The sequence below is a fragment of the Canis lupus genome, chromosome 14, assembly GCF_003254725.2.
Source record: "Canis lupus dingo isolate Sandy chromosome 14, ASM325472v2, whole genome shotgun sequence".
Classification (NCBI taxonomy): domain Eukaryota; kingdom Metazoa; phylum Chordata; class Mammalia; order Carnivora; family Canidae; genus Canis; species Canis lupus.
The window spans coordinates 43370151-43396946 of NC_064256.1; the positions used below are offsets into that span (position 1 = coordinate 43370151).

Here is a 26796-nt window from a genome sequence, read left to right on the forward strand (position 1 = left end):
ACACATCTAATTTTAGCTCAGGGTGTGCTTGTCCTGAGTTGGGGCTGGCCCACCCATGGAAATTCCATAGCTCTCTGGTTTTATGTGTGTGAGTGGTGTAATGCTCAAAGTTAGCAAAGCTAACTTGATTTTAAAGCAACATGTTTCTTTCTCTTTTTTTCTAAGAACTTTCCAGAAACCAACTTGTCCTCTGTGCTTTTGGAGTAGGTCAAAATTTCCTGAAGATTCCTTTTTCGTGATGGGGCAATGTGGGGTGGAAGAAAGATGTTCCGAGAACTGAGCCAGCCCTGGCTGGGCCTTTGTCTATGTGAACTAGGGTAAGACAATGGCAGGGTCTTTGGGTCAAGAGAGACTCTGTGTCAGACAGCTGGTACAGTGAATACCGAGAGTTCATAGGTCAGCAACATATAAACAAATGCAATAACAAACAACAAAATCCTGGGGGACCTACTTGGTTCAGATCCAGAGGTGGATGGCCTGAGACAAACACAGTTTTAGTGGCCTCTTTCAGATAAGGAGTATAAAAGTATCTCATTTTTGCAAATTTTGCAAAAATAGAAGACCATGCCAACACATTGCTTGAGCCTCTTGGAAGGGGCCTGTACAAGTGAGGGCCCCTGAAGCTTCAGCCCTGTTGACTTCAACATTGATCGGATGCTATTAGCTGTTGTTACTGATTTTCTGGCTAATAAGAACATTAAAAACCAATTTCATAAAATTTATTATTTTTATTTTTTTAACCATTTATTTATTTATTCATGAGAGACACAGACAGAGAGAGAGGCAGAGATACAGGCAGAGGGAGAAGCAGGCTCCATGCAGGGAGCCCGATGTGGGACTCGATCTCAGATCCCAGGATCACGACCTGAGCCAAAGGCAGGCGCCCACCTGCTGAGCCACCCAGATGTCCCAATTTCATAAAATTTGAGTATAATCTTGAAACAAAATTCCAGTGTTTAAGATGAACACATGAGTGAGTCCATGTGAAAGATGCACTGTGTTGGTGCTTATTTTCCTCACTTCACTGTGGACCTGTGTGTCATGGGCTGGTTTGTGTTGGACAACTTCCAAGCCTCTGAGCCTCACTGTCCTCATTTGTGAAAATGCTGCTTTCCACATAGGCCTTTAGTGAGAATTAAGTTAAAATTGATGGCTTGCAAGTGCTTGGTGAGGTAGATATAGATACCCAGGTAAATAATTATTACTGTAAGGACAAAACCATAGAATATTTAGAACACTTAGACTGTTACAGGAAGGGAAATGAAGTCCAGAGAAGGTGAATATCCACCTAGGACCACTTGGGGGAAAGACATGAGCTTCAAAAATAATTGTTATTTAAGTGTAACTGCCTTGACTTTCCTAAAAACAAATGAACCCAGATTTCTTTGTTTTAAAATGATAAGTTAATGTACCCAGACAGTGTTGTTTCAGCCTGGTGGCTCGTGGCTCTTTTACTACTGCTTATGCGGGGAGAGTAGAGTTTTATGTGTGCAAAATGGAAATATTTCATCTCGGAAGTTGTTTTAAGCCACTCGTTGGCATATTTAACCAAACAGAACTGAAGTGGACTCACTGTTTAATGGGACTCAGAGAAAGTTGACCTCTCTTATTGGGACAGCTCCCTCCCTGGATGTGTTGGCTTTTAGTAGGACAGTAACAGGGCAGGGACAGTGCCCCAAAGCAGCTTCCCCTAGCAGCTAAGTAAACATCTCCACACAGCTTTCCAATCCACCGTAGAAACCAGTGGCAACTCTTATGTAATGTCTTTCAGGCAGCACGTCAGTGCCTTCCCTTTTATAACTCCCAAGTGTGACTTTTGACTCCCTGGCACAGTGCCAGGTCGTAGAGGCAATCCTTTCCATCCTGACTCTCCTACCAGCCTCAAGGAGGGCAGGGCCAGGGCTAATCTTTGTCTCTGGTAGAGCCATGCCTTTGTGTCCTCACCTTGATGCCAGGAGCCCTAATCAGAGGCGGGCTTGGGATCCCACTTGCTGGATGTGCAGTCTGAGGCCCAAACTGGGGGACCTCTGTGGCACAGGCCAGGTGCCACATCACATCTCCAGCTCTGGCCCTTGTCATTGGGCTCATCCAGGGTCTCATGGTGGTTGGGTTTGGCTGAGTGGTGCAGCCACATGCTGGAGGGCAGAGGCGAGGGGGCAAGACCATGGGAGATCATGGGCTAGTAACATTCTGCTTGGTGAACGGCACAGCTCAGGTGAATGAATGGTTCAGTGGATTTGGCCGTGCTCCAGAGATCCACTCCATAGAGACCACTTTTCTTCACCAGGTTTTTTTTTTTTCTTTCCCTGGTGAAACATCAGCTCTACTCACCATTTCACTGCCTGTTGAGCAATGTCTGCCTCTCTGCACCAGTCTCCTCATGGAGCTGAGCTCAGCCACACCCAGGAAACTGTAGCTTGTGAAAAGGGCAGGGAGATAGGAATTGGGAGAGCCACAAAGCCCTGTTAGCGGCTGTAAGGGAAGAGCAGCCAACCTGTCCTAATGCTTCTGGGTCATAAGGAAGTGCAATCAGTGCTTCAGCATTCAAAATGAACTGAGCCGAGAGTCTGGAGCCTAACATTTCTATTTCTGGCTTTGCCCACTACTCAGGGGGCCTCGGCAAAAGCTCCACACCCACCTCACCCCTACCCCCGACAGGGCTGCAGGATTAGACTAGATGGTCTGGATGGGCATTTCTAGTCCTTCCAGATGGATGAGCTGGATCTAGGTGAACTCTGAGAACTTCTCAGCTTTCAGAGTGGGCATCCATCGAATACCAGTTGTATACTAAGACATTGTGCCAATTGGGGGAATGGGAGAATAATATGAGGGAAGGTCACACCTAGTACAGTTTTGTTTTATGAATTGTGTGCCCTTGAAGGAACCCTCCCAGTCTGATGTCTTGGTAACTGGGTAAATTTCTTCTCTGTTCCTGGAATGTGTCAGAATCCGGCCTGACTCAAGGAAAGAGAAATGTTGGACCTGGTTTCAGATCTTGCTCTGGCTCTGCACACTTCTTATCAAGGGTGTGTGCCAAAGCCTGTGGGGAAGGGCGCATACGGAAAGATAGTTAAGCTGAGAAATCATCATCCCGAAAGAACAATGGTCTGGGAGGCCAGAGTACGTGTTCTCTCCAGCTAGATGGGCTGAGCCGATGACTTTTCCAGGAGGATGCAGGGCCATCCATGCTCCTCCCCTTCCCCCAAATCTGTCCTCACCGGGTGATCCCTATCTTTCTCTAACCTTCGTCATCATGGACCCGGATGAGAGAGACGTGGGTATGTAGCCCAATTTCCAATTACGTTTTTTTTTCACTAGTTTCAGGAAGATAATTTATTTGGATTGAATTGTTAAGGCAGATTGCTTTCACAGTATTCCAAGCAGAATGCTTTCTTACAGGAAATGTCAGACCAGGCAATTCTAGTCAAGTTTTCCACATCCTTAAGAAAAAAGAAAAGAGAGAGAGGGGGAAAAAATATTCCTATTATATGTTGAAGGTCAACAGTTTGAGCACTGGCAGCTGCTGGGTGTGAAACTGAGATGGGTTAAACACTGTGTTAGTGCACAAGACGACTTCCCAATAGCCTTGTGCTCTTTAGGGCTTCATTTGAAAATTGCCTGTCGATTGGGCTGTCCAGGGAGATAGAGTGCTTCCTGAGGTTGGGACATGGATCCCACAGGGCCGAGCATCTGGGTGGCGAGGATGCTGGAGGAGCTCCCTTCGTCTCCCCAGAGCTCAGTTTCCTCATCTCTCAAACCAGGGTTATGCCAGGGGACTCCCAAGCTTCTTCCCAGCCTAAGTCACCACAATTCTATACCTTCATCTCGGGGAGCTTGCTGAGCCTCTGTAGGAAGCCGAAGAGAACCAGCAGGAAAGTGAAAGGAATCTTTCTTCTGTGGAGCACTTTGACTTTTTAAAAAAGTTCTTTTTAGGTCAGCTTGCCTGTCAGGGATCTACCTCATTAAGGCTTACTCCTCCTGAAGTTTGAGTTTCTCCTTAATGAGAGCCTTTAGGCACAGGGCTATGGAACGTCACTGTGAGGAAAAGAACGTGACACAACTGCTCCTCCGAGGGTGCCCCCTGAGGACTTGCTAACCCCCCACCCCAACCTGCACGTGTCCAGGAAGTGCCTGCAGGTGGGGAAGGGCTGGGTCCCAGTTCTGAAGCCTAGAATCACTGCATGTTATGGCCCTTAGAGCTTCCCCAAAGACGATTCTGGAGAAAGGGAAGCTGAGACTCAAGGCAGTCACAGCTCGAAGTGATGCCAGTCTTCTCTGGTGCGAGCTAGCCCTGTGGCTCGTCTGTCCAGTTCCTGTGTGTCCCCTGACAATGGAACAGCTCTCTGCTCCATTATCATCTAGCCCTGTTGTGCATTGTGAAAGGAGGTTCTATTGGAAGCCGGGTGGTGGCAAGAGTGCTGGACCTGCACCAGGAAACCTGGCCCCGGTCGTCAGGTTCACTTGTCTGGTTGCACTGCCTGCCGTTGGTGTGTTTCCAGGAGAGCTTGAATCTTGTGGGATAGGACAGCCTCATGAGGCCACTGCCTCCCGTAGGGATGCAAGCAGGGCTTCAGTGTAGGGATGTCCTGTCGGGTTGAGATCCGTCTGTACCAAGTAAAGCAAAGCCCTTCTTATTCCTTGAGCTTGCTAAAGTTTTTAGTTTGAAAGTACATATGAGTATTTATTTAATTTTTTTACCAAATGTTTCTTCTTGGTCTACTGAGATTTTTGTCTCCTCTGTTGGTATGAATTCCATGACTAGATTTTCTTTTTTTTTTTTTTTTTTTTAATTTTTATTTATTTATGATAGTCACAGAGAGAGAGAGGCAGAGACACAGGCAGAGGGAGAAGCAGGCTCCATGCACCGGGAGCCCGACGTGGGATTCGATCCCGGGTCTCCAGGATCGCGCCCTGGGCCAAAGGCAGGCGCTAAACCACTGCGCCACCCAGGGATCCCGATGACTAGATATTCTAATGTTAAAATATTCTTGCTTCCCTACTTGGCCGAGATTGTCTTCAAAGTCATGGCCAGTGCGGTTGTTTGTTATCTTACTTCATATTTTTGCACTCGTATTCGTAAGCTTAGGTGCTTGGAGTCAAGGTGCTACTAGTCTCATAACCACCATCATCCTCATGTCAGGGAACATGGAGCAATTCTGCGTCAGATGCTATTCTCAGCGCTCGATGGATTGATGTGTGTAATGCTCACCACAGGTCTTTGAGGTGGGACTGTGGTGAACCTCATTTTTTTTTGAACCTCATTTTATAGAGGTTCAACACGGCTGAATTCTCCTGTTGCATCGTTCCTTTTGTTGTTCTGTAACAAGTAAGTTTATCACTAATAATGCTTTTTATTCCAACGTCTACTTTTAATCCAATGATACAGGATTAACTACATTAGCTTTTATTTATTTAAAAAGATTTTATTTATTCATTTGAGAGAGAGAGAGAGAATATGAGCGGGCTGGAGGGAGAAGGAGACCCCCCACTGAGCAGGGAGCTCGATGCGGGGCTCGATCCCAGGATCCTGAGATCATGACCTGAGCCGAAGGTAGACGCTGAACCATCTGAGCCACCTAGGTGCCCTGTGTTAGCTTTTAAACGGTTTTCTCTTTTCTCCCATGTTGTATGGTTTACCTTTTGTGTCACGTACCTCGTGAAGCAGCATATTAATGATTAAAAAAAGGTCAATCCTGAGTGTCTCTGTCTTTTGGCTGGCAAGGAGTTGGTTTGCTGTTATTGTAATTACTGATACACTTGAATTTTTGTTTGTATTCTGTACTTCCGTTTCGCCATATGCTTTTTCTTTATTTCTTGTTTCCTCCTCTTCTTTTCCTTTTTTTTTTAAAAAATTTATTCATGAGAGACTCAGAGAGAGAGAGAGAGAGAGAGGCAGAGACACAGGCAGAGGGAGGAGCAGGCTCCCCGCAGGGAGCCCCACGTGGGACTCCAGGATCACACCCTGGGCTGAAGGCAGATGCTCAGCCACTAAGCCACCAAAGGCGTCCCTTTTTTTTTCTTAACCATTTTCAAGTGAGCGATTCAGTGGCATTTAGCATATTCATAGTGTTATATAACTGTCACCTCTGTCTACTTCCAAAGCATTTTCTTCTTTTCAGAGCAAAATCTGTTCCTGTCAAGCAGTTTCTCCCCATTCCTCCCACCCCCTGATCCCCAGCAACTCCCAATCTATGGTATTTCACATAAACGGAATCATATAATATGTGACATTTCGTCTCTGGCTTCTTTCATTCAGCATCATGTTTTTGCAGTTCATCCATGTCATAGCATGTCACTCCTTTTGATAGTAGAATAATATTCCGTTGCATGAATATGCCACATTTTATTTATCCACTCACCCATTGGTGGACATGTGAGTTGTTTTCACCTTTTGGCTATAGAGAATAGTGCTGCTGTGAACACATGTCCCTGTGTTTACTTCTTTGAGGTATATACCCAGGAGTTGGAATTGCAGGGGGTCATATGGTGATTCCTTTTTTTTTTTTTTAAGATTTTATTTATTTATTCATGAAAGACACAGAGAGAGGCCAAGACATAGGCAGAGGGAGAAGAAGGTTCCCTACGGGGAGTCAGATGTGGGACTTGTTCCCAGGACCGTCCCAGGACAGTCCCAGGACGATCACGACCTGAGCCAAAGGCAGATGCTCAACCACTGAGCCACCCAGGCGCCCCTCATATGGTGATTCTATATTCATCTTTTTTGAGGAACTGCCAAATAATTATCCACAGCGACACTTGTGAATCAAGTGGTGTTTATTTTTTCTTCTTGGGCTTTCTGATTTGGACGTTATAGATTATGTCTTTACTATTTTAGCAGTTGCTCTTAAAATTCTTTTTTTTTTTTTTTAAATCATAACTGACTTAAAGTTTGGGTTTGATCAGTCTCTCTACCCTGTCAAAGAATACAAGGATTTTAGAAAGCTTCAGCTGCTCATTTCCTGTCCCATTTCCTATGTATCATCATCTAGTATTATCCCTGTGTTTTTAACTACCCCGTAATTAGTTGTTACTGTTGTTATTTTTTGTATCATCAGCTCTCATTTTGGTTTATCTACATGTCTGCAGATTTCTTTTCTTGCTCCTGCCTTCATCCTGCTCTTTTCTCCTGGGTTCACTTTCCTTCTAGCTAGAGTAAGTCCGTGAGTGGTTTGTGCAGTGAAGGTTTGTGATGGTAAACTTTTTCAGCCTTTGTCTGAAAATGTCTTCGTTTTGACCTTACCTTTAATATTTTGAGTATCAAAGATATCTTTTGTTAAAGTAATTTTTGTTTATAAATAATCTGCCTTTCCGCTGAGATTTTTCCCATTGTCATTAAAATTCTGGTCGTTTCAGTATGATGTATCTAGGTGTGCTTTGCTTTCCACATGTGCCGTTTGAGGCTTCTTAGGTTTCTGTGAGGATTCGTGTCTGCTAGGTTGTTAGCCATTATCTTTCCAATAATCTCCTTTCTCACACACTCTTTATTTTTCTGGAATAGAGAAAATTAAAAAGAATATTTTTCTGGAACTCCTTTTAGATGGGTATTGGAATTGATGTTTTCACCTCCACATGTCTTCTTTGCTCTTGCACATATTTTCTCTCTTCATATTGGGCTGCATTCTGATCATGTCATCTGATAGCTCCTAGTAATTTATTTTCTCTTCATTGTATCCCATCTCCTGTTGAAGCTCACCCCAAGTTCCCCTAATGTTAAAGAAGATCTAATTTATAGAAAAGTTGGAAGAATAGAAGAGTGAACACCTATACCATCCTCACCTACACTCAGTGAGCCTAGGACTTTGTCATACTTGTTTTTTTTCTCTCTCTTTTCTCCTCTTCTCCCCTCCCCACATATAGTATATATATTTGTAACACATACGTTTTTTAAAAGATTTTATTTATTTATGTGAGAGAGACAGAGACAGAGAACATAAGCAGGGGGAGGCGCAGAAGGAGAGGGAGAAGCAGACTCCCTGCTGAGTAGGACCCTGGGATCAGGACCTGAGCCAATGGCAGACGCAGAACCCACTGAACCACGCAGGTACCCCATTACAGTGTATTTTAGATTGTTCTATTATCTCAAGTCCATGGGAGTCCTTTTTTCTGTGTCACCTGGTTTTCACTGATGGTGCATGATTTTCTCATATATTTACTAGTTTTTTTGTTTTGAGCATATTTTCAGTGGTACTTAAAAAAAATCTCTCTCCTGGGGACTCTTGTGTGACCTGCTTTGGAGAAGTGCCCCTCCAGATAATTTTACATTGCTTTAGTTAGGTATGCTAGGATATCACCATCTTGGGAAAATTTTATGTTATAGTCTGGATTCTTGTGCCACATGAGTGGGGTCAGTTTGGACTCCATTCACACTGGGTTCTGAGTTGCCATCAAATGGAATATATAGTGAGTGCTCAATGTCTTCTCATGGGACACCTTTCTTTTGTACTCTATAACTAATGCAGCCAAGTATCTAGTGCCAAACATTGAGGAAGGAGCATCTTCCCATCTCTTTTTATGTTAAGAGTCAGTGAAATAGTCTGAGTGTGAGGCTGCATAAACAGGAGAGCATCCTCAAAGCTAGCATGGCCCAGACACTTCAGGCCTCTCAGAGACCCTGCACCTGGTCCTGTCCTGTGGTGATGAGCATGCTTGGGCTTCCCCCAAGGTAGAGATGAGGCACCTGAGGCCCACAGAGGGGAGATGACTTGCCCAAGGGCACGTGGGGATTGATGGAACAGGGTCAAGAACTCAGGTTTCTAAGTAGCTCTTCCCACTGACCAGGGTTCAGTTATCCAGGATCGAGTCCTGGCTTCTCCTTTGAGGACACAAAAGGGAGGCTAGGGGAAAAGTGGTGACCTCAGACATGGAAGACAAGCAGGGTGTCTACAGCCTGGCTCCTGTGGGTTTACTGGATGCACACTTTGACATGTCTCTGGCTTATCTGCACCATCACATTTTGAAAAAGTGTTTTGAACCCTTGATTTATCTTTTTGTCATTGTTTTCCATAATAGTTTTCACTCAAAGGCAAGAATATGCTTTTAAACTGACCTTTTAAACTTTGTAATGCTTACACCACAAAGGGACACATGAAAGGAACAATGAGCATATCCCCTCAGTGGGAGCAGAACTGAAGTCTCCTCTGGTGATGAGGTCTATGGGAAACGGACACAAAGCATCTGACCTGGGTTTCTGCAGCTGATGGATGGCGCTCCGGGTGGAAGTCCCATGACCGGGGAGAGGCCCAGCTGTACCCCATGCAATGGGAACATCATCTCCACCCTCTCGCCGTGGCTCTTGGCCACCCACGTGCTCTGAAGCTTTGCCTGGAGCCAGTGGCCTAGGTTTGAGTTCTGGCTCTGGCACTTCTAAGCTGTGTGACCTTGTGTGAGTCAGCTGGCTTCAGTGAAGGTCACTCTGGGACTCGGCACCTATTTGTGGAACATTGCCTTGGTGCTGGGCATGCAGGGTACAGGGGTGACCAAGAGACTCCGTGGTCCTTCGTCCCTCCTTGTGATTACTCTTACTATATGTATTAGTATCCCATGGCTGCCGTCGCAGATTACCACAGGCTTAGTGACTTAAAACAACATAAATACATTATCTCACTGTTCTAAGGATCAGAGTCTGAAATCTGTTCTGTTGGGTTAAAGTCAAGATGTTGGCAAGGCTCGTTCTTTCTGGAGGCACCAGGGGAGAATCTGTTTCATTGCTTCTTTGGAGCTTCTCATGGCCACCCACATCCTGGACTTGTGGCCCTTCCGCATCATCGGAGTGTACTCCTCCAACCTCTGCTTTGGGCATCACACCACCTCTCCTCTTCTGTGTCACCTCTCCTTCTGCTTCCCTATTATAAGCATGCTTGTAATTTCATGGATCCTACTTGGATAATCCAGGATACCCTCTTTTATCCTAAGGTCCTTAACCTAGTCCCATCTGCAAAGTCCTTTCTGCCATCTAAGGTACCATTCACAAATATCTTTGGGGACCACTATTCAACCTACTATGCCCAAGTCAAATTGCAGTTTGTGTCTGTTCAGTTTCCATGCCTGGGTCTCCCTTGGGCAGGGACAGGCCTGCCAGATAACTGCCATGTGATTGCTGAATGAGAGAGTGAGGAAATGAATGAATGTGTGTTTGGAGTTGAAAAGGAAGTGGCATACCCTTGGGCTGTAGAGGATCACCATGGGTTTGCCAAAGGATGTTCTAGCCCGAATGAAGTGCTTATGAAAAGGTACAGAGGCAGAGGCTGAGAAGCTCAGCATGCAGGGAATGCACATGGAGTGCGAGGGTGCAGAGGGAGAGGGGGCTGGGGTGGTAAGTGGCCAAGTAATAGATAGCCCATAGGGCACCCTAAGGGGCCTGGATTTATTTTATTTTATTTTTTAATGTTTTATTGTAACTTGACCTCTACACCCAACATGGGCCTCGAACTCACAACCCTGAGATCAACAGTCATGGTGCCACTGATTGAGCCAGCCAGGCGCCCCATCCTGGATTTTATTTTTCAAGGAAGCAGTATATGTGGTGGTTGCTGCCTTTGTCTTTGGCATCATTGCCTGGGTTCAAATTCCTGTGCCGCCACTTACTTGTACTGGGAACATTACTGGATGTCTGTGAGGTTCAGCACAACAGCTTCTTCATAAGGCTGTCCCGAGAAGCAGATGGCTTTTGTTGCTTTCAGAGCATCAGCACAGTGCCTGGAACAGCCAAAGGAGTCAGTATTTGCTGTTATTATTGCTGTCATTTTTATAAATATTATTGTTGGTGGTGGTGATGATGATGGGGAACCTTTGAAGAATTTCAACCACGCTGTGGCGTATTCAGATTTGGTTTTTAGAAAGATTCCCTTGACACCCGTGTGAGAGAGATGTGGAGAGTCGGTGTGAGGTGGGGCATCACACTGGGGGTTCAGGGAACCAGTGATCTGGGTGAGAGACAGACAGAGAGAGCAGAGCCAGGTACAAGAGAGATGTCATTTTCTTTGGCTCCTGCTGTTCCCTGCTTGGATGCTTTGGGGCAGACTTTAGAGGTCATCTAGCACCGTGCCTCGATCCTCACTTTTCAGGAAGGGCTACTGAGATGCGAAGGAGAGGCATCTTGCCTTAGTCTCAGGTTGGAATAGTGACAGAAGGGACAGAAAGAGGTGGAACTCGGGTCCTCAGCCTCTAGTGGCAGAGCCAGTGGCGGTGGGAGAGAGATGCTTACAGAAGCCTCTGGTGAAGTGCAGTTTCTCATTGCTGGAGGCTGGGGAAGGGAGGCTGTGACACAGCATCTGTGTTGCTTCCCCCTCCACCTCCTCCTCCTGCCCCTCCAAGCCTCAGATTCTCTTTCCAGCTTGTTCTTTTACCAGTCCCCAAGAGAACGCTTGCTGAATCCTGGTAGCGTAGAGACATAGGAATTTTGTGGTTTTGAATTAGGGAAAAATGGGCTTGACCCAGTGGGGGAGGATCAGGGCTGCCTGGGAGGGTGGGGGAAAGGAGCTCTGTGTTCCAGAGCCCCAGGCCAGAGAAAGAAACTCAGAGTTCAGAGCAGTGTGTGCTCACGGATTTGGTGCCATGCATCCTCTGTGGTCTTCTACTCACACCCCTTCATACATCTTCAGGAGGAAGCCAATTCAATAGAACGTACCGTGGCAAGGTTACGATTGTTACTTCAATCATATCTTACCCTGCAAGGATGTTGGAGGAAAATATATTTCAATGCCATGTTCAAAAGGGCTGTCATTTTTTAACATAGTAAATGGATTTTCAGAGAGTGATGTAATATTGTTATTCTTAATACATTCTTTAAAAAAAAAAGATTTGCTTTAATCCAGAATGATGCATGCTAGAGGGAAAAAAAAATCTAAAGAGAGCTAAAATACAGGTGGGCCATTTTAAGAAAGCTCCACATGTACATACATGAACTTACAGATCAGAATCCCAGGACAGGTTTTTGGTGCATTTTAGAGGTTTCTCATAAATGGCTGCTGATGGCTTTACAAGAAAGCTAGGAGGAAAAAAAAAATAAAAAGAAAATAGAGATGTGATGAAAAAATATCTGTGCAATGATTAATTACAAGCACTTGATTTGTGTGTGTGTGCATGTGTGTGTGTGTGCGTGTGTTTTCTAGCAGTATCACAGTGACATCAGCAAGATACACTTGCATTTGGTTCTTAGCAAGTGTCAGACTACAAGGTATGTTGTCCTGTATTGGCTGCTGTGTGTATGTGTGTGTGTCCGTGAGAATACATATTTGAGAGGCACCTGGGAGGGTGTTTAGTCCCATCCAGTGAGGGAACCTGCGACCCAGAGAGGGGGAGTGGCTGGTGCGAGGCACACATGAATGGCAGGGCCAGGGCCAGAGAGAACCAGCCCCTGAACCCCCATCCAGTGCTCCTCATGTTCTTCTCTGCTTTTTGTGTTTCAGTATCATTTTCCTCTGGTACATTGACATTTTCTTTTTTTCTAGGAAAAACAAGTTGCCAGTGCCCAACAAAGCTGATGGTGAGCTGGGTGTCCTGCAACTTGGTAGGTGCAGCTGTGCCTCTATGCTGTGCCCGTGGGGCTCAGGGGGCTTTATTTGCTCCATCTGGGAGTTAGTGGGTGGGTGCTCCTTACCTCCCACCTGACCTTAGGAAGGAGATGCTGGCCCAGTGAGTAGAGCAGGCTTCTCTCTTTTTGGTTGCTGTCTTCTTTTGTCTTCTGTCTTTCGGTCCTGGAGAAATCCTTATAAGAAATCTGGGCATTTTTGGACCCGCCTTGGGGTGGGGGGCAGTGGGCGGGGTACAGAGGGGCCTCTTTTGCCTTTGGAGGCTCTTTTAGGGCTATTGAGAACCTACCAAGGTCTCCAGAAGACAGCTCTGCCTGGCGGGGACCATCCTTTAAAAACTTTATCAACTTATTATTTAGGCATAAGCATGAAGTACTTAAGTGCACACCTGTTTTTTTTTTCTTTTTTAAATATTTTATTTATTTATTCATGATAGACATAGAGGGGCGGGGGGAAGAGACACAGAGGGAGAAGCAGGCTCCATGCTGGGAGCCTGATGTGGGACTCGATCCCGGGACTCCAGGATCACGCCCTGGGCCAAAGGCAGGCACTAAACCGCTGAGCCACCCAGGGATCCCCAAGTGCACACGTTAAGTGTTTAGCTCCACGCATTTTCACATATATGTACATCCCTATAACTACTCTTCAGGATCCAGATAGAGAACATGTCCATCCGTTCTGGTTTTGAAGCGATCTTTTGTTTCCTCTTTCTACAATTCTCTACTCCTCAAGGACTGATGTGTTTGCGGGGCTTGGTAAAGCAGCAGTGAAATGCATAATGCCAAACCAGCGACCAGACTTGAAAGGATGAGCCTTGAGTGCCGTTGATATTTGGTCTTCTTCTGGAAGCCAGCAATTTACCTGTTGGGCCATTTTGGGAGACAGGAGCTCTTCACATACTTTCCCTCTCCTTTTAAGTGCTCCCTTTAAACCAAAGGAAAAAAGCAATGCACTCTTTAGAAGTTTCTTGTGTGAGACATGCAGTCTGACAATTTGCTTTGATGAAGTTGAAAGGCAGGGGGCCTCTCTCTGAATGACGAGGCAGGGGTTTGTTTATTCTGCTCAGCTCACTTCAGAGGTAACAGTTCCCTTAGAGTTTTAATCATCAGAAGTGCCTGGTGGGTGTCATTTGGCCAGCCCGGGAAGGGGCAGAGTCCTGCACGTGGCAATGCGGAATGAGGTACGGAGCCAGCAAGTGCTGGCATCCGAAGTGTTTCTGTAAAGCACTGCACTTTAAGATTTTCCAGTGAAAGCCACTCCTGTTTGGACATAAAATGAAGCACTTCCTGGCCTTCAGAACCCAGAGGGCTTCTATTGGAAGGAAGGCTTTTAGCAATTCTCTCAGAACCTAGTTGTTTGAAGTGTGTGTGTTTTCCAGAGGGAGGCAGACCCCACTTTGCTAGTGGCTCAGCTAATGATTTAGAAAAGGGAAGGACGTAACAGGTAAGAGATCATGGAACCCAGCCCTCAAGAGGAAGGGCAAGAGAAGTTTTGGGGTGAGGCAGAGACAAGGAATAAAATTTGGTTAGAGGAATAGAATCTTCTTCCCTACCCTGATTCCCAATTCATTTTCCTTTGGTCCAGTTCAGCAAACTTCTGTTGGTGATTATGTGCCAGGGCATAGATGAGGCCGTTGAAAGTACATCAAGGGGAATAAAAAGTGACCTACTTTCTTGGAGGGGTGAGTTGGGTGGGGCAAAGGAAGAGAGGTGTCCTCTGATAGCAACACATAAAGCAGATGATTAGCAGTTCATCAGTGCTTCAAGAGATGTATAAGCAAGCTCTGTGGTGGGTTCCAGAAGTCTCCATAGTGAAGTAGTATTTAGATGGGGCTCTGAAGGCTGAGCAAGGTCTTGCCAAGTAGGGATGTGCAACAAGCCTGTAGACAAGGCACGGAGTATGAGAAAGAGTGATTGGCTTGAGGCCGCTGGCCCATAGGGGAAGTCATGGGGTCAGGAGGAGATGGGGCTGGAACGAAGGTGTGCCAGGGCCAGGATGACCTTGAGTGCTGTGCTAACGAGCTTGACTGTAAATCATTAGCCAGTAATGAGCACTTGAAGATTCTGTGCAGGTGAGTAATGTGTGCAGTGCTGTGGGTTCTGGGCTATCTCTGGATACCTGTGGAGGATGGATTTTAGAGATAAGGGCCTGGAGGTTGGAAGAACAGTGGGGGGGGGGGCTCTTGGAATAGTCTCAGAAAGATGTGATTGGTACCCTCTTCTGTCTGGTGAAATCCTCTGGGTACTTCAAGACCCTGCTCGAATAATTAGCTCTAATGGAAAGCTTCTGTTGCTCTCTAAGGCAGAACTATTTGCCCCTTCTCCTCTGCTCTTAAAACCCTTGCACTGTCTCATGTTACATTATTTGTTTGGGGCTCTGTGTCTCCCTCTAGACAGAGAGCTTCTTGAAGGCAGGGGTGGTGCTTTACTCCTCTCTGGACCTCCACTGTCCCACATAATCAATCCCTGGTACACCACAGATGCTTAATGAAGTGCTTGATGGATGGATAAAAAAAAGAATGACATATTCCTGTAACAGTGGAGGGAGACGGGGTAGGGGTGAGGTATGAGACATCCTGGAGGCAGAATGATCTGGAGGCTGGATCCTCGTGGTGTGTGAGAGAGAGCTGAGGTCTCAGGCTGGGGAGATGGGATCTGTTATCCGAATGCAGTCTTGGAGGGGTGCTGTGCTGAGATTCCGGGTCTGGGTGTTGTGGCACTTCCAGGGCAAGATATCTGCAGTCAGTGGGAAATACCCATCAGACGCCTGGAAATAGACATATATGGACCTCTATTATATATTACTGTGTGTGCGTGTGTGTATATATGTTTTCCTCTAAAGGGTAAATACAATGGTATGGGAAACAAACTCCCTTGCTTCTTTTCAACCAGACCCTTATTCCAGGGCCTTAAAAATAGCATCCTGAAACCACCGGCATTTGCAGATGGTTTTGTCTGCTTGGCCAACATGTCATTCTGGAGTGCTTTGTTTTTCCTTCGCATGGCGGTCCCACCACATCTGGGCCCGAGGCCTGCTCTGTGGTCCTGAACCAAATCCCTGCGCAGGGGCCAACTTCCTCCTGGCATAGCTGAGGATGGCTGCTTGCTCTCGGGGGCCCCACCCGGTCTGTGTCCCCCGGGCCCCCAGCTTTCAGTCTCAGATTCACTTCATGGAGCCCCGAGCAGAGCTCCTTTTGGCCCCAACTCCCTCCCGGACAAACTCAGACTAAACAGAAGCCTCCAAATAGGCTTAAATACTGCCCCTTGTTCGCCTCCAGGAAACAGTCTGGGCTGAGGCGTTGCAAGGAGCCCTTTGGGGCCTGGTAGAGTCACTCAGGTTATCTTCCCATCTGTTCTGGGCCTCAGCTGCCCAGGGTTGAATTAATCACACATCTGTTCCCCCAGGGAACATTCTCGGTATTGATCTTTGCAAGCCTGCCCATTGGCCTTCCCTCCCTGTACCTCTCTTCCTCCCCCCTCTCTCTCTCCCTCTCCTTCTCTGTCTCTCCTCCTCCCTGCCTCTTGCTTTCCTTCATTTCCCTTTAGCCCCACCCCCACGCTCCCATGACCCTCCTCTCCTCGAGCCACCATTCTCCAGTACTTAGTCAATATCTGTTTACTTGTGTATGTTCTTGCAAAATGTGTAGTGTTTTTTGTGTGCATGTGTTTGTGACGGTTGTAAATCGCATCCGCCTTACACATCCCATCCGCATTCTTGCTTTCTCTACTGAGCACCATGTTTTTAAGACCTATGTACGTTGCTGAGTGAACATTTGGTCATAATTCTGGGTACTTTTATAAGGCTGTGGTCACAGGGCAACTTTTTCAGAGGCCCTAACTAAGAAGAGTTCTCATTTAAATTCCAGACTTACTTTTAATTTTTTTCAGCTTAAAGGTGGAAGGGTTTCCTTCTCAGTGGAGTTGGCCTCGTCCTGTGCCTGGTCCTCCTCCAGGGGAGAAAAGGAGACTGTAGAATAGGATATAAGACGTGTGTCCTGGGGATGTTGGCCTTTGGATAGCATCTCCAGAAGATGTGGGGCAGGGATAATGACAATTCTGTAGTCCCAGATGTACAGAATTATGAGCAATAATGTTGATTTCTATGTAGTGGAGTGTACTTTTAAAATAATCATTTAATCTTGGGAAAATGAGGAAAAAACAGGTTCAGTAGGCTCTCTGGAGACTGGTCCACTCAGCTTTGCCAGCATAATTATCCTGGATTGTTTTCACTTGGGTCCTTCCTCTGAGTGTTCTGGTAAATGCTGCAGCCGTGGGTAAAGAGGCAGGACGGAGGCTCAGCCAGCTAGGAAGGCACAGGCTGGTGCTGCCAAGACCACGCTGGGACCCTCTCCGGGCCTCTGTTGCTCCAGCTGTAGGAAGACCATATGGGATATGTGACTTAGTGTCCCTTCTGGCTGGAGGTCCAGGGAGGTCTGGAAGTCTGGCTGGCAGGATGGCAGAACAATTAGGAGTTGGCCTGGGTTTTATCCTGTCTCTGCCACTTTTCCTTCTGCAGGCTATCAGGCCGGTCATTTCACTTCTGTAGGCTCAGTTTCTCACCTGTAAGTGGGCGTGGTGATAATTGCCCCATCTTGGGACTGTTACAGGACTTAGGTGCTAAAACACAAGTGGTTGGTAAGTGAAAGCCATGACAGTGATAATCTATTATTATTATTATTTCATCAGGAATGGTGGCATTTTCTTTCCTAATTCTGCCCTCTTCATGTTTGTCCTCGGCCATAGGTTTGCACGCCCTGCCCACCTTTTTTAAGAAACATGTCTGAGGGAGGCTTTTCTGGGCCTGACTCCATGCCATGGCTTCAGACCTAGGCTCTTGTTTCACTGCATGTCCGTAGGCAGAACTTTCTAGTGGACCAGTAGCCAAATCACAGCATACTTGTGCCATGGACCAGCATGGAGCTGTGACAAGGAGCAGCTTGCGAAAAGGAGCACCTTTTCTCCTTCTGGTGAAGGGCTGGGAACTCCAAAGAGGAGAGGCAGGTTGAAGCTGGGAAAGCCCTCCTTTCATTCAAACTTATCCATGTCTTTCGTGTTAAAAGATTTCTTTTTTTTTAAAGATTTTATTATTTATTTATTTATTTATTTATTTATTTATTTATTTATTTATTTATTTATTTATTTATTTGAAGAGGGTGAGCTGGGGGAGGGACAGAGGAAGAGGGGAAGGAGAGAATCTGAAGTAGACTCCCTGCTGAGTATGGAGCCTGGTAGGAGGCTCAATCCATGACCCTGAGATCATGACCTGAGCTGAAACTAGGAATTGGACACCTCACCGACTGAGCCACCCAGACACCCCAAGTGATTTCTTACTCTGTTCTCTATGCATCATAACGAGAAGCTCACATGTCCTGGTATTCTTTCAGAGGATGTGGAGGATGAACTGACAAGGGAAGAAGTGATCCTGTCTCCAGTCCCAACGATGCTCAAGCTGCAAATAGTGTCAAAGCCGATGGACCTTTCAGTGGCCAAGGTTGGTGTGGAGTTAAAAGTATGGATGGATACATTTTGATTTGAATTGGTATGAATCGGTGCAGTGTGAATTGAGGCTGTCTTGGTGTGAATTGGTGTGGGTGAGGTGACTTTGATCCCTCTGGCCCCATTCAGCTTATGTCTCAGTCATTGTTAAAATGGAAATTCCAGTCAGGAAAATGAGGGCCTTGTCCTCTCCAAGAGGAGGTGAGCGTACAACCTCCTCCCATTCAGACATTCCAGGGTCTCGTTCTCCTTTCGGCCTAGTGCTGCTACCCCACGTGTGCAACAGGCAACTCCAGAGTTGTGATGGCAGTAGGAGGACTGTCCTCATTAGACTGGCTCTTTGGCGCTCATCTCCCAAGCTGGGCTCAGGCTGCATCGAAGTGAGGGAAGGATATCCGGGTGTTAATCATTCCTTAGCATCGGGTTCACATCGGCATTGGCCTCCTGGGGGCACTTGAGGTCATAAGACTTAGGGAGCAGGTTCCTGGCCTTGTCAGCCTCCTCTGCAGGGATGCCCTGGATTCCTCACCATCTCAGCTGCCAGATGGCCTCACCTCTCCCCTTGGCCGGCAGTTTCTGGGGGATGGAATGCTGCTCCTGCTGTCTGCCACTGGCTCTTCAACCAGGATCCAGGAGGAAAAGCTAAAATGCCTGGGGATGCAGTTGACCTCCTTTGCTTCCTACCTATAAGTATTTACTCAGCTCACAGATAAAAAAGTCAAAGATTTTTCTAGGAGTGTTATCCCTTTCCATTCCTCCCCTCTCTTTTCTTTCCTTCTTTTCAGACCATAGGGCAGAGGAGGCCAGGGGGTCGGGTCAGACACTCTACATGGCCTCAAGCCCGGGAGTAAGTGCTCTGGCTATCTGTAGCCACAGGGCTGTGATTCATTGCAGTGCACACTCCTATTTTGAGAAGGGCCCTTTGAGACTCCTAAAATCAGACCATCCAGCAGTAGCATTTCCGAAAGCTGGAAAACCTGAGGCCCACCCAGGGAAAAGGAGGGCCCAGGGCACAGGCATCCATAGCACCCAGGCTTCCAGGCTTGCAACTCTGTGGCCTGGTGACCACGCTGTGCCTAGCGGGCTGTCGTTCTGTGATTAAGAGAACAGACATGGGCTTCAGCCAGCAAACTCCAGTCCCTGTAGTTTCTAAGCTCTCAAAAAACTCAGTACAAATTTGTTTTTGTTTGATTGTTGTTGTGTAAGACAGGAAACCAAGTCCTGGCGGTTGAATTCATCCAGCCTTCTCTCCTGTGTGCCGCCAGCCCACATTTGACGTCGTGTAGACAAATGCTTTGATCAATTAGACTTCCTCACGTGTAATGAAAAAAAAATTCTGAAAGGAAATAATCTGAATCTGCAGGAAAGATCTGACCTGGAGAGGTGGCCATACAACCCATGTGTTGATCCTTCAGAGACCTTATAAAATCATGGTGGACAGAGAGGAGGTAGCGGCATTAGGAGGGGGCATCCTAGGAGAGGCTCTGCCTTCCAGGGCTGCTCAGGGCACTTTCCAGGGCTCTGTAGAGTAGGTCTTGGGTTTATGGGAGATGCACAGTGATATCAATATCAGCTAGAAATTTAGAGGATACAGAGCTGTGAAAAAATGGAGGTACTGCCTTGGGGGGTGGTGGGAACCCCTTCACTGGGTTGTTGGGGTTCAAGTTGAGTTCACAGGGGACCACTTGTAGGTGATGGCATAGAGGAGATTCTTACATGTAGTAGGGGGTGGTACTAGCGCAGGGGCTGGCAAACTTTTTCTGTAAAGGGACAGATCGTGTATTTTGGGCTCTCTGTTGCAGCCGCTCGACTCTGCCATTGTAACGTAGAAGCCAGCATCAAAAATCTATAAGTAAATGGGTGATCCCATGTTTCAGTAAAACTTTATTTACAAAACATGTGTGGGGCCAAATTTGGCCTGTGAGTCATAGTTTGCTAAGCCTGTCTTACGGCACCAGTTCTCCAACATAGCTGCACTTTGGAATTGCCTGGAGAGCTTTTAAAATTACAGACACTGGAGTCTAACACCCCGGGGTTCTGATTTAGCTGGGCTGGTATGTGGCCTGAGCACCAGGATTGTTAAGCGCTCCACAGGTGATTATAGCGTGCAGTCGAGAACCTCCAAGGTCTCTTCTAGAACTAAAATTTTGTGTTTCAGTTTTCCTCTAAGGAACCTAAAAAGACTTGGGCCTGGGTCATCATAGGCTGGTTTGGCCTGCGGATGTTCCAGAGCCAAGACCCTCAGGGTCACACTTTCTCTTCTCTCAAATGTGAGAAGAATGAGTTTGTGAAAGAACGAAAGTCGATGACCTTGCTGGAAAACAGACTGCTCTGCTAGAATGCAAGACCAGCTCCTGAGGGACTTCAAACACTGAGCAGCATAATACTATGATTTAATACTAATAATACTAATAATAGTAATACTAATACTAATTTAATACTAATAATACTAAGTTTGCCCTTAAGACAACTAACGAAACCCTCTCTTCTTTTGACAGGACATAAAGACTCTTCTGTTCGGTTCCAGCTTTTGCTGTTTCAATGAAGAATGGAAACTTCAGAGTTTTTCCTTCAGTGACAAAGCGTCATTAAAATATGGCATCGTGCAGAACAAGGCAGGTTGCCTTTACGACTCCCAGGGATGTTTCTGTGGGCCTGGCATGCAGGGTGTCCTCCAGTTTGCTAAGTCCCATGCACATTTCCTGAGCTATCCAGTGCTGGCTAGCCCCAGGTTCATCACCCAGTGCTGGGACTTCATGGGGGGCTGGCAGAGCAAGAGCTGGGGAATGTGACCCTCACCCTACCAAGGCTTCTCCTCAATGTCCAGAAGCCTCTCTGAGAGGGGCGGAAGGGGGCCTTGTGTTTGGCTGGGCGCATCAAAGAGGGTCCTCAGGCAGAGTCTTGGGAAATGGTGTTGCAGGTAGGGCTGGAAAGAGGAGGACACTTGAAGCAGGAGGCAGCATGAATAAAGGGGAGGCTTTGAGAAGAAGTGCATGAAGGGGAGGTGCCTTGTAAGACAGGGAAATGTAGGTAGGCTGGGGCAGGTGTGTACACATTTCCCGAGATACACACTTTAAGGGCCAGAAGATACTCGAAATCCAGCAGCCCAATAGGGTTCTGTTTCTCAAGCCCCTAGAGTCTCCCCTGCCTCTCACTGCCTGTGGAAGAACCGCAGGACTATTAGCCTCTGTCCCTAGTGTGGCCAAGCTCAGCACCTCTTCCTGCACCCACAGTTCAAGGGTACTCACACCTGCTACTCTGATAATCCTTGTACTTGTGGATGCCTACAGGGATGAACTCTAAAGGAGCTTTCTTCCTCTAACATGGGTGAGGGGGCCAAGACACACCTAACGGGTGCTCAGGCAGGCCACAGCTGGGTAGAAGGTGCTCACATAAGCAGAGGCTGCTGAAGGGGCTGCTGAGATCGTCAGGGAGGGCTTCCTGGTAGAGGACGCCTTTAGGATGGGCCTTGAAGGCTGAGCAAACCATTGACATCCTCAGCCTGTGGAAGCATGGCCCTGGATGACTGGGTCATACCTGGTTGTATACCTGACTGGCTGTGAGGGCGGGCTTTCCTCGCAGGAGACATTGCAGACCCGTTGCTTCTCCGGTGCTGGGCCCCGGGGCCTCTGTCCCCGCCCTTCTCTGTGATCAGGCTCAGTGCCTCGTAGAAGTACTCAGCGTATCAAAGGCCCATGTGTGAGAGGTGGTGGCTTCGTGGCCCCCGTGTCTATAACCTGTGGGTAGAGGCTGGTTCTGGAGGAACAGACAGCTCTGCCTTGGGCCAGTCCTCACTGGCACTAATGTATGTCCTTCTTTGCAGGGGGGTCCCTGTGGGGTTCTGGCAGCTGTCCAAGGCTGTGTCCTACAAAAACTCCTATTTGAAGGAGATAGCAAAGCTGACGGCGTTCGGTAAGTCAGCGCTCATTCTAGCAATATCTTCTTTTCCCAAGTCTTTTCCTCAGTGTCCAGAAAAAACAAGCAAGGAAGCGTGTGTGTTCCCTGATATTTCCTGTCTTCTGGAAAGGGAAATGGCGACTGGCTCATGGGGCCAGCCCTGACCAGTTTAAATGACCTGCATGCGTTTGCCTCTAAAAGAAGGGAGGGTTGCTAAGTCCTGCTCCACGTGGCAAGCAGCGGCTGGAATGGCACCCAGACTCAGGCCGCCCCCTCCTCAGCAGTCGAGCGCAGCAGCTGCCCGAATCCCATCCACACCCACATCAACCTGCTGACCCTTCGACTGAGCCCAGGTCTCCCCTCCCTCCCCATGTTACCTCACCTCTGCCAACAGCCATTACCACGCATTCCAGCCGGCCCCACAGTGCATTGCTTCCACTCCCTTCAGCCATTTGTTTTCCACCTCACACATTAAGTGTTTACACATGGGCACCTCCTTCTCCTCACTCACTCCATCGACTTTTCTGGAACATCTCTGTGCAGGCAGAGTGCTCTGTGAGGTTGAGGGGTGGATAGAAAACCACAGTTGTTTACTGTGGTGGGTGCTAAGATAGGATTGGCAAGGTGCTGGCCAAGGCCGGGGCTGGATGGCCAGTTTGAGATCAGCTTCTTACTTTCATCACCGCATGTGCCCAGTTACTAGCTTGGGCTCGGTTACCCCCCAGAACTCTAGAACTGGCATGTGTTCTTTTGTCTCTCTCTCTTAATTGAAATAGAACATGCATACAGAAAAGTACACATCTCAAAAAAGTGCACAACTCCTATATGCTCTGCTCAGTGCATTATTGCAAAGTCCCACACCCGGGAACCTATCAGCCAGATCAAGAAAGAAAAATATCTCCGGCACCCCAGAAGAGTCCTCCTGCCTAGTAGATACTGCCATTCCCCTCCACAAAGTTGTGATTAAACAGATTCTAAAATCACAGCTGAGTTTTGCCAGTTTCTGAATATTTTTTTTAAAGATTTTATTTATTCATGAGAGACACAGAGAGAGAGGCAGAGGCACGGGCAGAGGGAGAAGCAGGCCCCATGCAGGGAGCCCGATGTGGGACTCGATCCCAGGTCTCCAGGATTACGCCCTGGGCCGAAGGCAGGTGCTAAACTACTAAGCCACCCAGGTGTCCCTAGTTTCTGAATTTTAATTAAAGGGACTTGCTCTTTGCTCTGGGCATTCCAGTGCCTTGAAAACCAAACCAAAAACCAAAACCAAACCAAACCAACCAAAAACCAAACCTGAGGTGTTATAAAGACAACAAAGGCCCATTCCTTGTTCATCCGTGTTTAGATTCCTGGGAGAGATGCTGGCTCCCCTGATATCCTGCCAAGCTCAGGACAAATGAAACATCTTTTACCGGCTTAGAGGAGTTTGCCTCAGACAGGGCCTAAGTGAAGGTAGCTCTTCCTGCTTGGCATTTTAGAATTTGTCTAATAATATAATTTGTCTAATTACCAAGTAATCATCAAGGTGTTGTGTCTCAAGCTAATAGGTGCTAATTACCAGTGTAGCATAACTATAGCCAGAGCAGAGGGACATCGCATTTCCACAGCAGGATCCCACCTTGTCCTTGCTGTTCTCCGTGCCCATCCCCACCAGGCCGAACATAGCCGCTCCTGTCTGTGCAAGGCCTCTGCAAGGCCAGCCAGCAGACTGCTGCCCACAGTGACCACGGCCGACAGTTACCCTGCTGTCGACTCTCCTGGAGAGGCAGCACAGTGCATGAGATTCTGGAATGCTCCCTGCTTGCTAAGGGAGGGACCTCTTGCTGCCCTCAAAGGGTGCAGGGACTGTCCCTGAGTGCACATGCCCCTGCCTGCCCACCTTCCTTCCTTGCACTGAAAAGAAGCATGCAGGGAGGGCTGGGCAGGTGCTTGGAGGGAACACAGGGCTCAGCAGGACAGCCACAGCCTTGCTTTCATGGCACCTATGATCAAGCACGAGAGCCAGACAAGCAGGAGGCTCATAGGGATGTGCCAGATGCTCAGGGTTCACCAGACCTAGGCAGGGTGGGGCAGGCCTGTTGGAGGAGTGACATTTAACTCTCACTGAGGTCTGGAGATAATCAGGACTCCCAGTTGGCCTCACACACATCCTTGCACATGCTTGTTCCTCCCTCAGTGTCCCCCTTCCCAGCCAATCCCTCAGACTTCTTCTGGGCTCCTCATAGCACAGAGTCCTTGATATCAGGGAGGCCTTCCCTAGTTGAGACAAACCTGGGCCCACTCCAAGGCCTCCCCACCACTTGGTGCCCTCATTCATTGACGTTGTTACCTGTCCACAGTCTTCTGTCCTTCCTCCTCTGCTGAGAACACCAGCCCCATGGGAACAGGGGCCTCCCTGGGCGGCCTGGTTCGCAGCCTGTCCCTGGCATCCAGCCCAGGGCCTACTCCACAGAAGAGGCCCTCAGAATTTTTGTTGAATGAACGCATGGACAAATGCATGAGTTATCCAGACTAACAGGGAGGGGAGGGAATGGTGTTCCAGTAAGGAGAACAATATGTCAGAGGCCCGAGGGCAGTGAGAGCAGGGCAGAGAGAGGAGCTGAGAGTTGCCTGAGGGTGCCTGGGGCAGAGTTTGGAGGGGCAGGATGAGATCTGAGGCTGGCGGATGGGTCAGGGCCAGGCTGCCACAAGGGCCTTGGGGTCTTACCAGCTGCTTGGGTCAGGCCGTGGCCTTGGCCCTCATGGGAGATGTCTCATAATTTATTTCGGCCCCCTTCTCCTTCAGAGCTGCTTTTGAACTTGGACTTTGTACTTGGGGGAAGTTGTGGATTGTTTCCCAAAGGTTGGGATGGGGTGTTTAAGTTGGTTCCAGGAAGGGCTGTTTCTGCCCAGGGCACACACAAGGCAGGCTTAGTTCCTTTTCGTCCCTCCCCACCACCACTGAGAGGATGTTCTAGCTTCTGTACCCATAGGCACATTCTCCAGGGAGCAGTCTGGTCCCCACACCAGAGAGGGGAGCCAGGGCCTGGAAGGCAAAAAGACGTCCTGGTTGTGGGTGCAAGTTGGGCTCTGGGTAGAAAGCAAACTGGGTCAGCTATGGGACGTGAGATTCTCTAACACCTCCCACCATCTGCAAGCCAGCCGCTGGCCATGCGTGGACTCAGGCCCCAGTTTACACTGACCGGTGTCTAAGCACTGACCAGAGGAGAGTTCCGTCAAGTCTTTGCTGGGAAGGAGGGAGGAGGGAGTGCATTCCTGGCTCCCACAGGCTCCCCATTGGCTGGGACTCAGAGGGGAGTTGGGGTCAGCCTAGATTGAAGGCCCACCGTGGCCAGGCTGGTGGGTCTGAGCTGGGTCCTAGGGGCAATGGTGGATAGGCAGAGGGAGAAGGGGGAAGAAGGAGCTGCTGGGGGATTTATGTAGGGGTGTGCCAGGTGGGAAGGAGCCCCAGTCTGGCTGCCTGGCTCAACCAGGAGAGGTCTGCGTGCAGTATCCAGGGAGATTGGCCTGCAGGCCAGGGCCCCCTCCTCCAGGAAGCATGGGAGCATCCATGCTGCGGAAGAGTGACCTCAGTTTTCTTGGGAGCCCCACAACTATTCCTTGTGGGGGAGAGCCCCACAACTAGTCTCACAACTGTTCCTTACCAGAAACACCTTCCCTTCTGCACCCCTAGCCCCTGCTGCCCCAGGTGCTGCAACCAGGGCTGACCTCCATGCAGGTTGAGTGCCGTGGGCTGGCTTTCTGCTTCCATCCACCGGGGTTCTATCGGGGGCTCAGGAAGAGGTACCTCAGAGGGGGACGAGCTGAGGGAGGTCCCGGTGGTGGTAGGCTATAGGCAAGGGGCGGTGCCAGATGCCTACACACACACACACACACACACACACACACACACACACACAAACACACACACGAGTCCTGTGTTTCCTTCTCCTACTTCCCTTGCTGTGGGGCTGTGGTGGGGCTCGAGGGGGATTAGGGGTAGGAGGGGAGAGTCTTCTGGGTTCAAGCTAGGACTTGCAGCAAACCAAGGTCAGGGGAGCAAGGGCCTGGTGCCCAGGGCTGGCAGCAGAGGAGGGAAGTGAGAGCAGAGTCTTTGTGGCAGTGAGGCCCTGCAGGTCAGAAGCCACAGAGGGTTGTCCCTGCCACGTGAGTTTCCACGCAGCCTGTAGGTGCCCATGCTGAGGCTAGAAGGAGTATCCTGCTCTCCTTAGCCCATTCCAGGGTGGGACATACTGGGCTGGATCCAGAGACCTGGGCTGCAGGGCTTCACTTTTTCCAGTGGTGAATCTCTGTCTTGCCTCTAAGTTTGACTCGACGAGGAAATGCAAATCATCAAGGGCTGTGCAAGCAGGCAGGACCATAGGAAGCTCAGAAAGGGAAGATGCTCGCCCGGGGTCCCTCCTGGCATCTGCAGCTGAGCCTGTCTGCCATCTGACTCTGCTGTGCCCCAGAAGAAACTCTGAGCAATGGGAGAGCCAGAGGGGTCAGGAGGGGCTAGTGCCAGGAGGCTGATGGCCTGAGTTTAGAACACTTGGGTGCTGGACCCTATAGGGACTCTCATGACCAAGGTGCAGCTCTGTGTTTCACAGAGGGCTTCTGGGAAGACCCTCCCCCTTACCGCTGATTGGAAGAACTCAGTACAGAAGGGTACAAAGAGTAATACAGCAAAATCCTGGGGACCCCCTGCCTCGTGTGAACCACGGGTGACCTCCCTGTAGGAGCCTCTCTCTGTGCCCAGCACCTCTGGTTTCCTTGATTTCTTCATACAATTTTAATATTGATGGGTTGGGTTATTGATGTTTCTGCCTGGCTGGTGTGTGCTGAGTGGAGTTGGAGGTTTTCAGTACTTCGTTCTGACGCTGAAATTCCAGGAT

At 48.4% G+C, this 26796-nt stretch overlaps 1 protein-coding gene across 9 annotated transcripts in view; it reads left to right on the top strand.

The window, feature by feature from the left end:
* MINDY4 (MINDY lysine 48 deubiquitinase 4) overlaps positions 1 to 26796 on the top strand; it is a 104650-nt gene that overhangs the window by 32631 nt on the left and 45223 nt on the right. For 8 of the 9 annotated variants that reach the window (XR_003143136.3, XR_003143135.3, XR_004804569.2 and 5 more), the window contains exons 6-9: positions 12450 to 12508; positions 17914 to 18020; positions 20524 to 20640; positions 21849 to 21937. Coding sequence is in view for 6 of the 9 variants with exons in the window: in XM_025464530.3 (XP_025320315.3) it covers positions 12450 to 12508; positions 17914 to 18020; positions 20524 to 20640; positions 21849 to 21937 (372 nt within the window). In the remaining 3 variants the exon portion in view is untranslated. The remainder of the gene's footprint in view (positions 1 to 12449; positions 12509 to 17913; positions 18021 to 20523; positions 20641 to 21848; positions 21938 to 26796) is intronic. The other variant, XM_035698375.2, reaches the window with a different exon arrangement.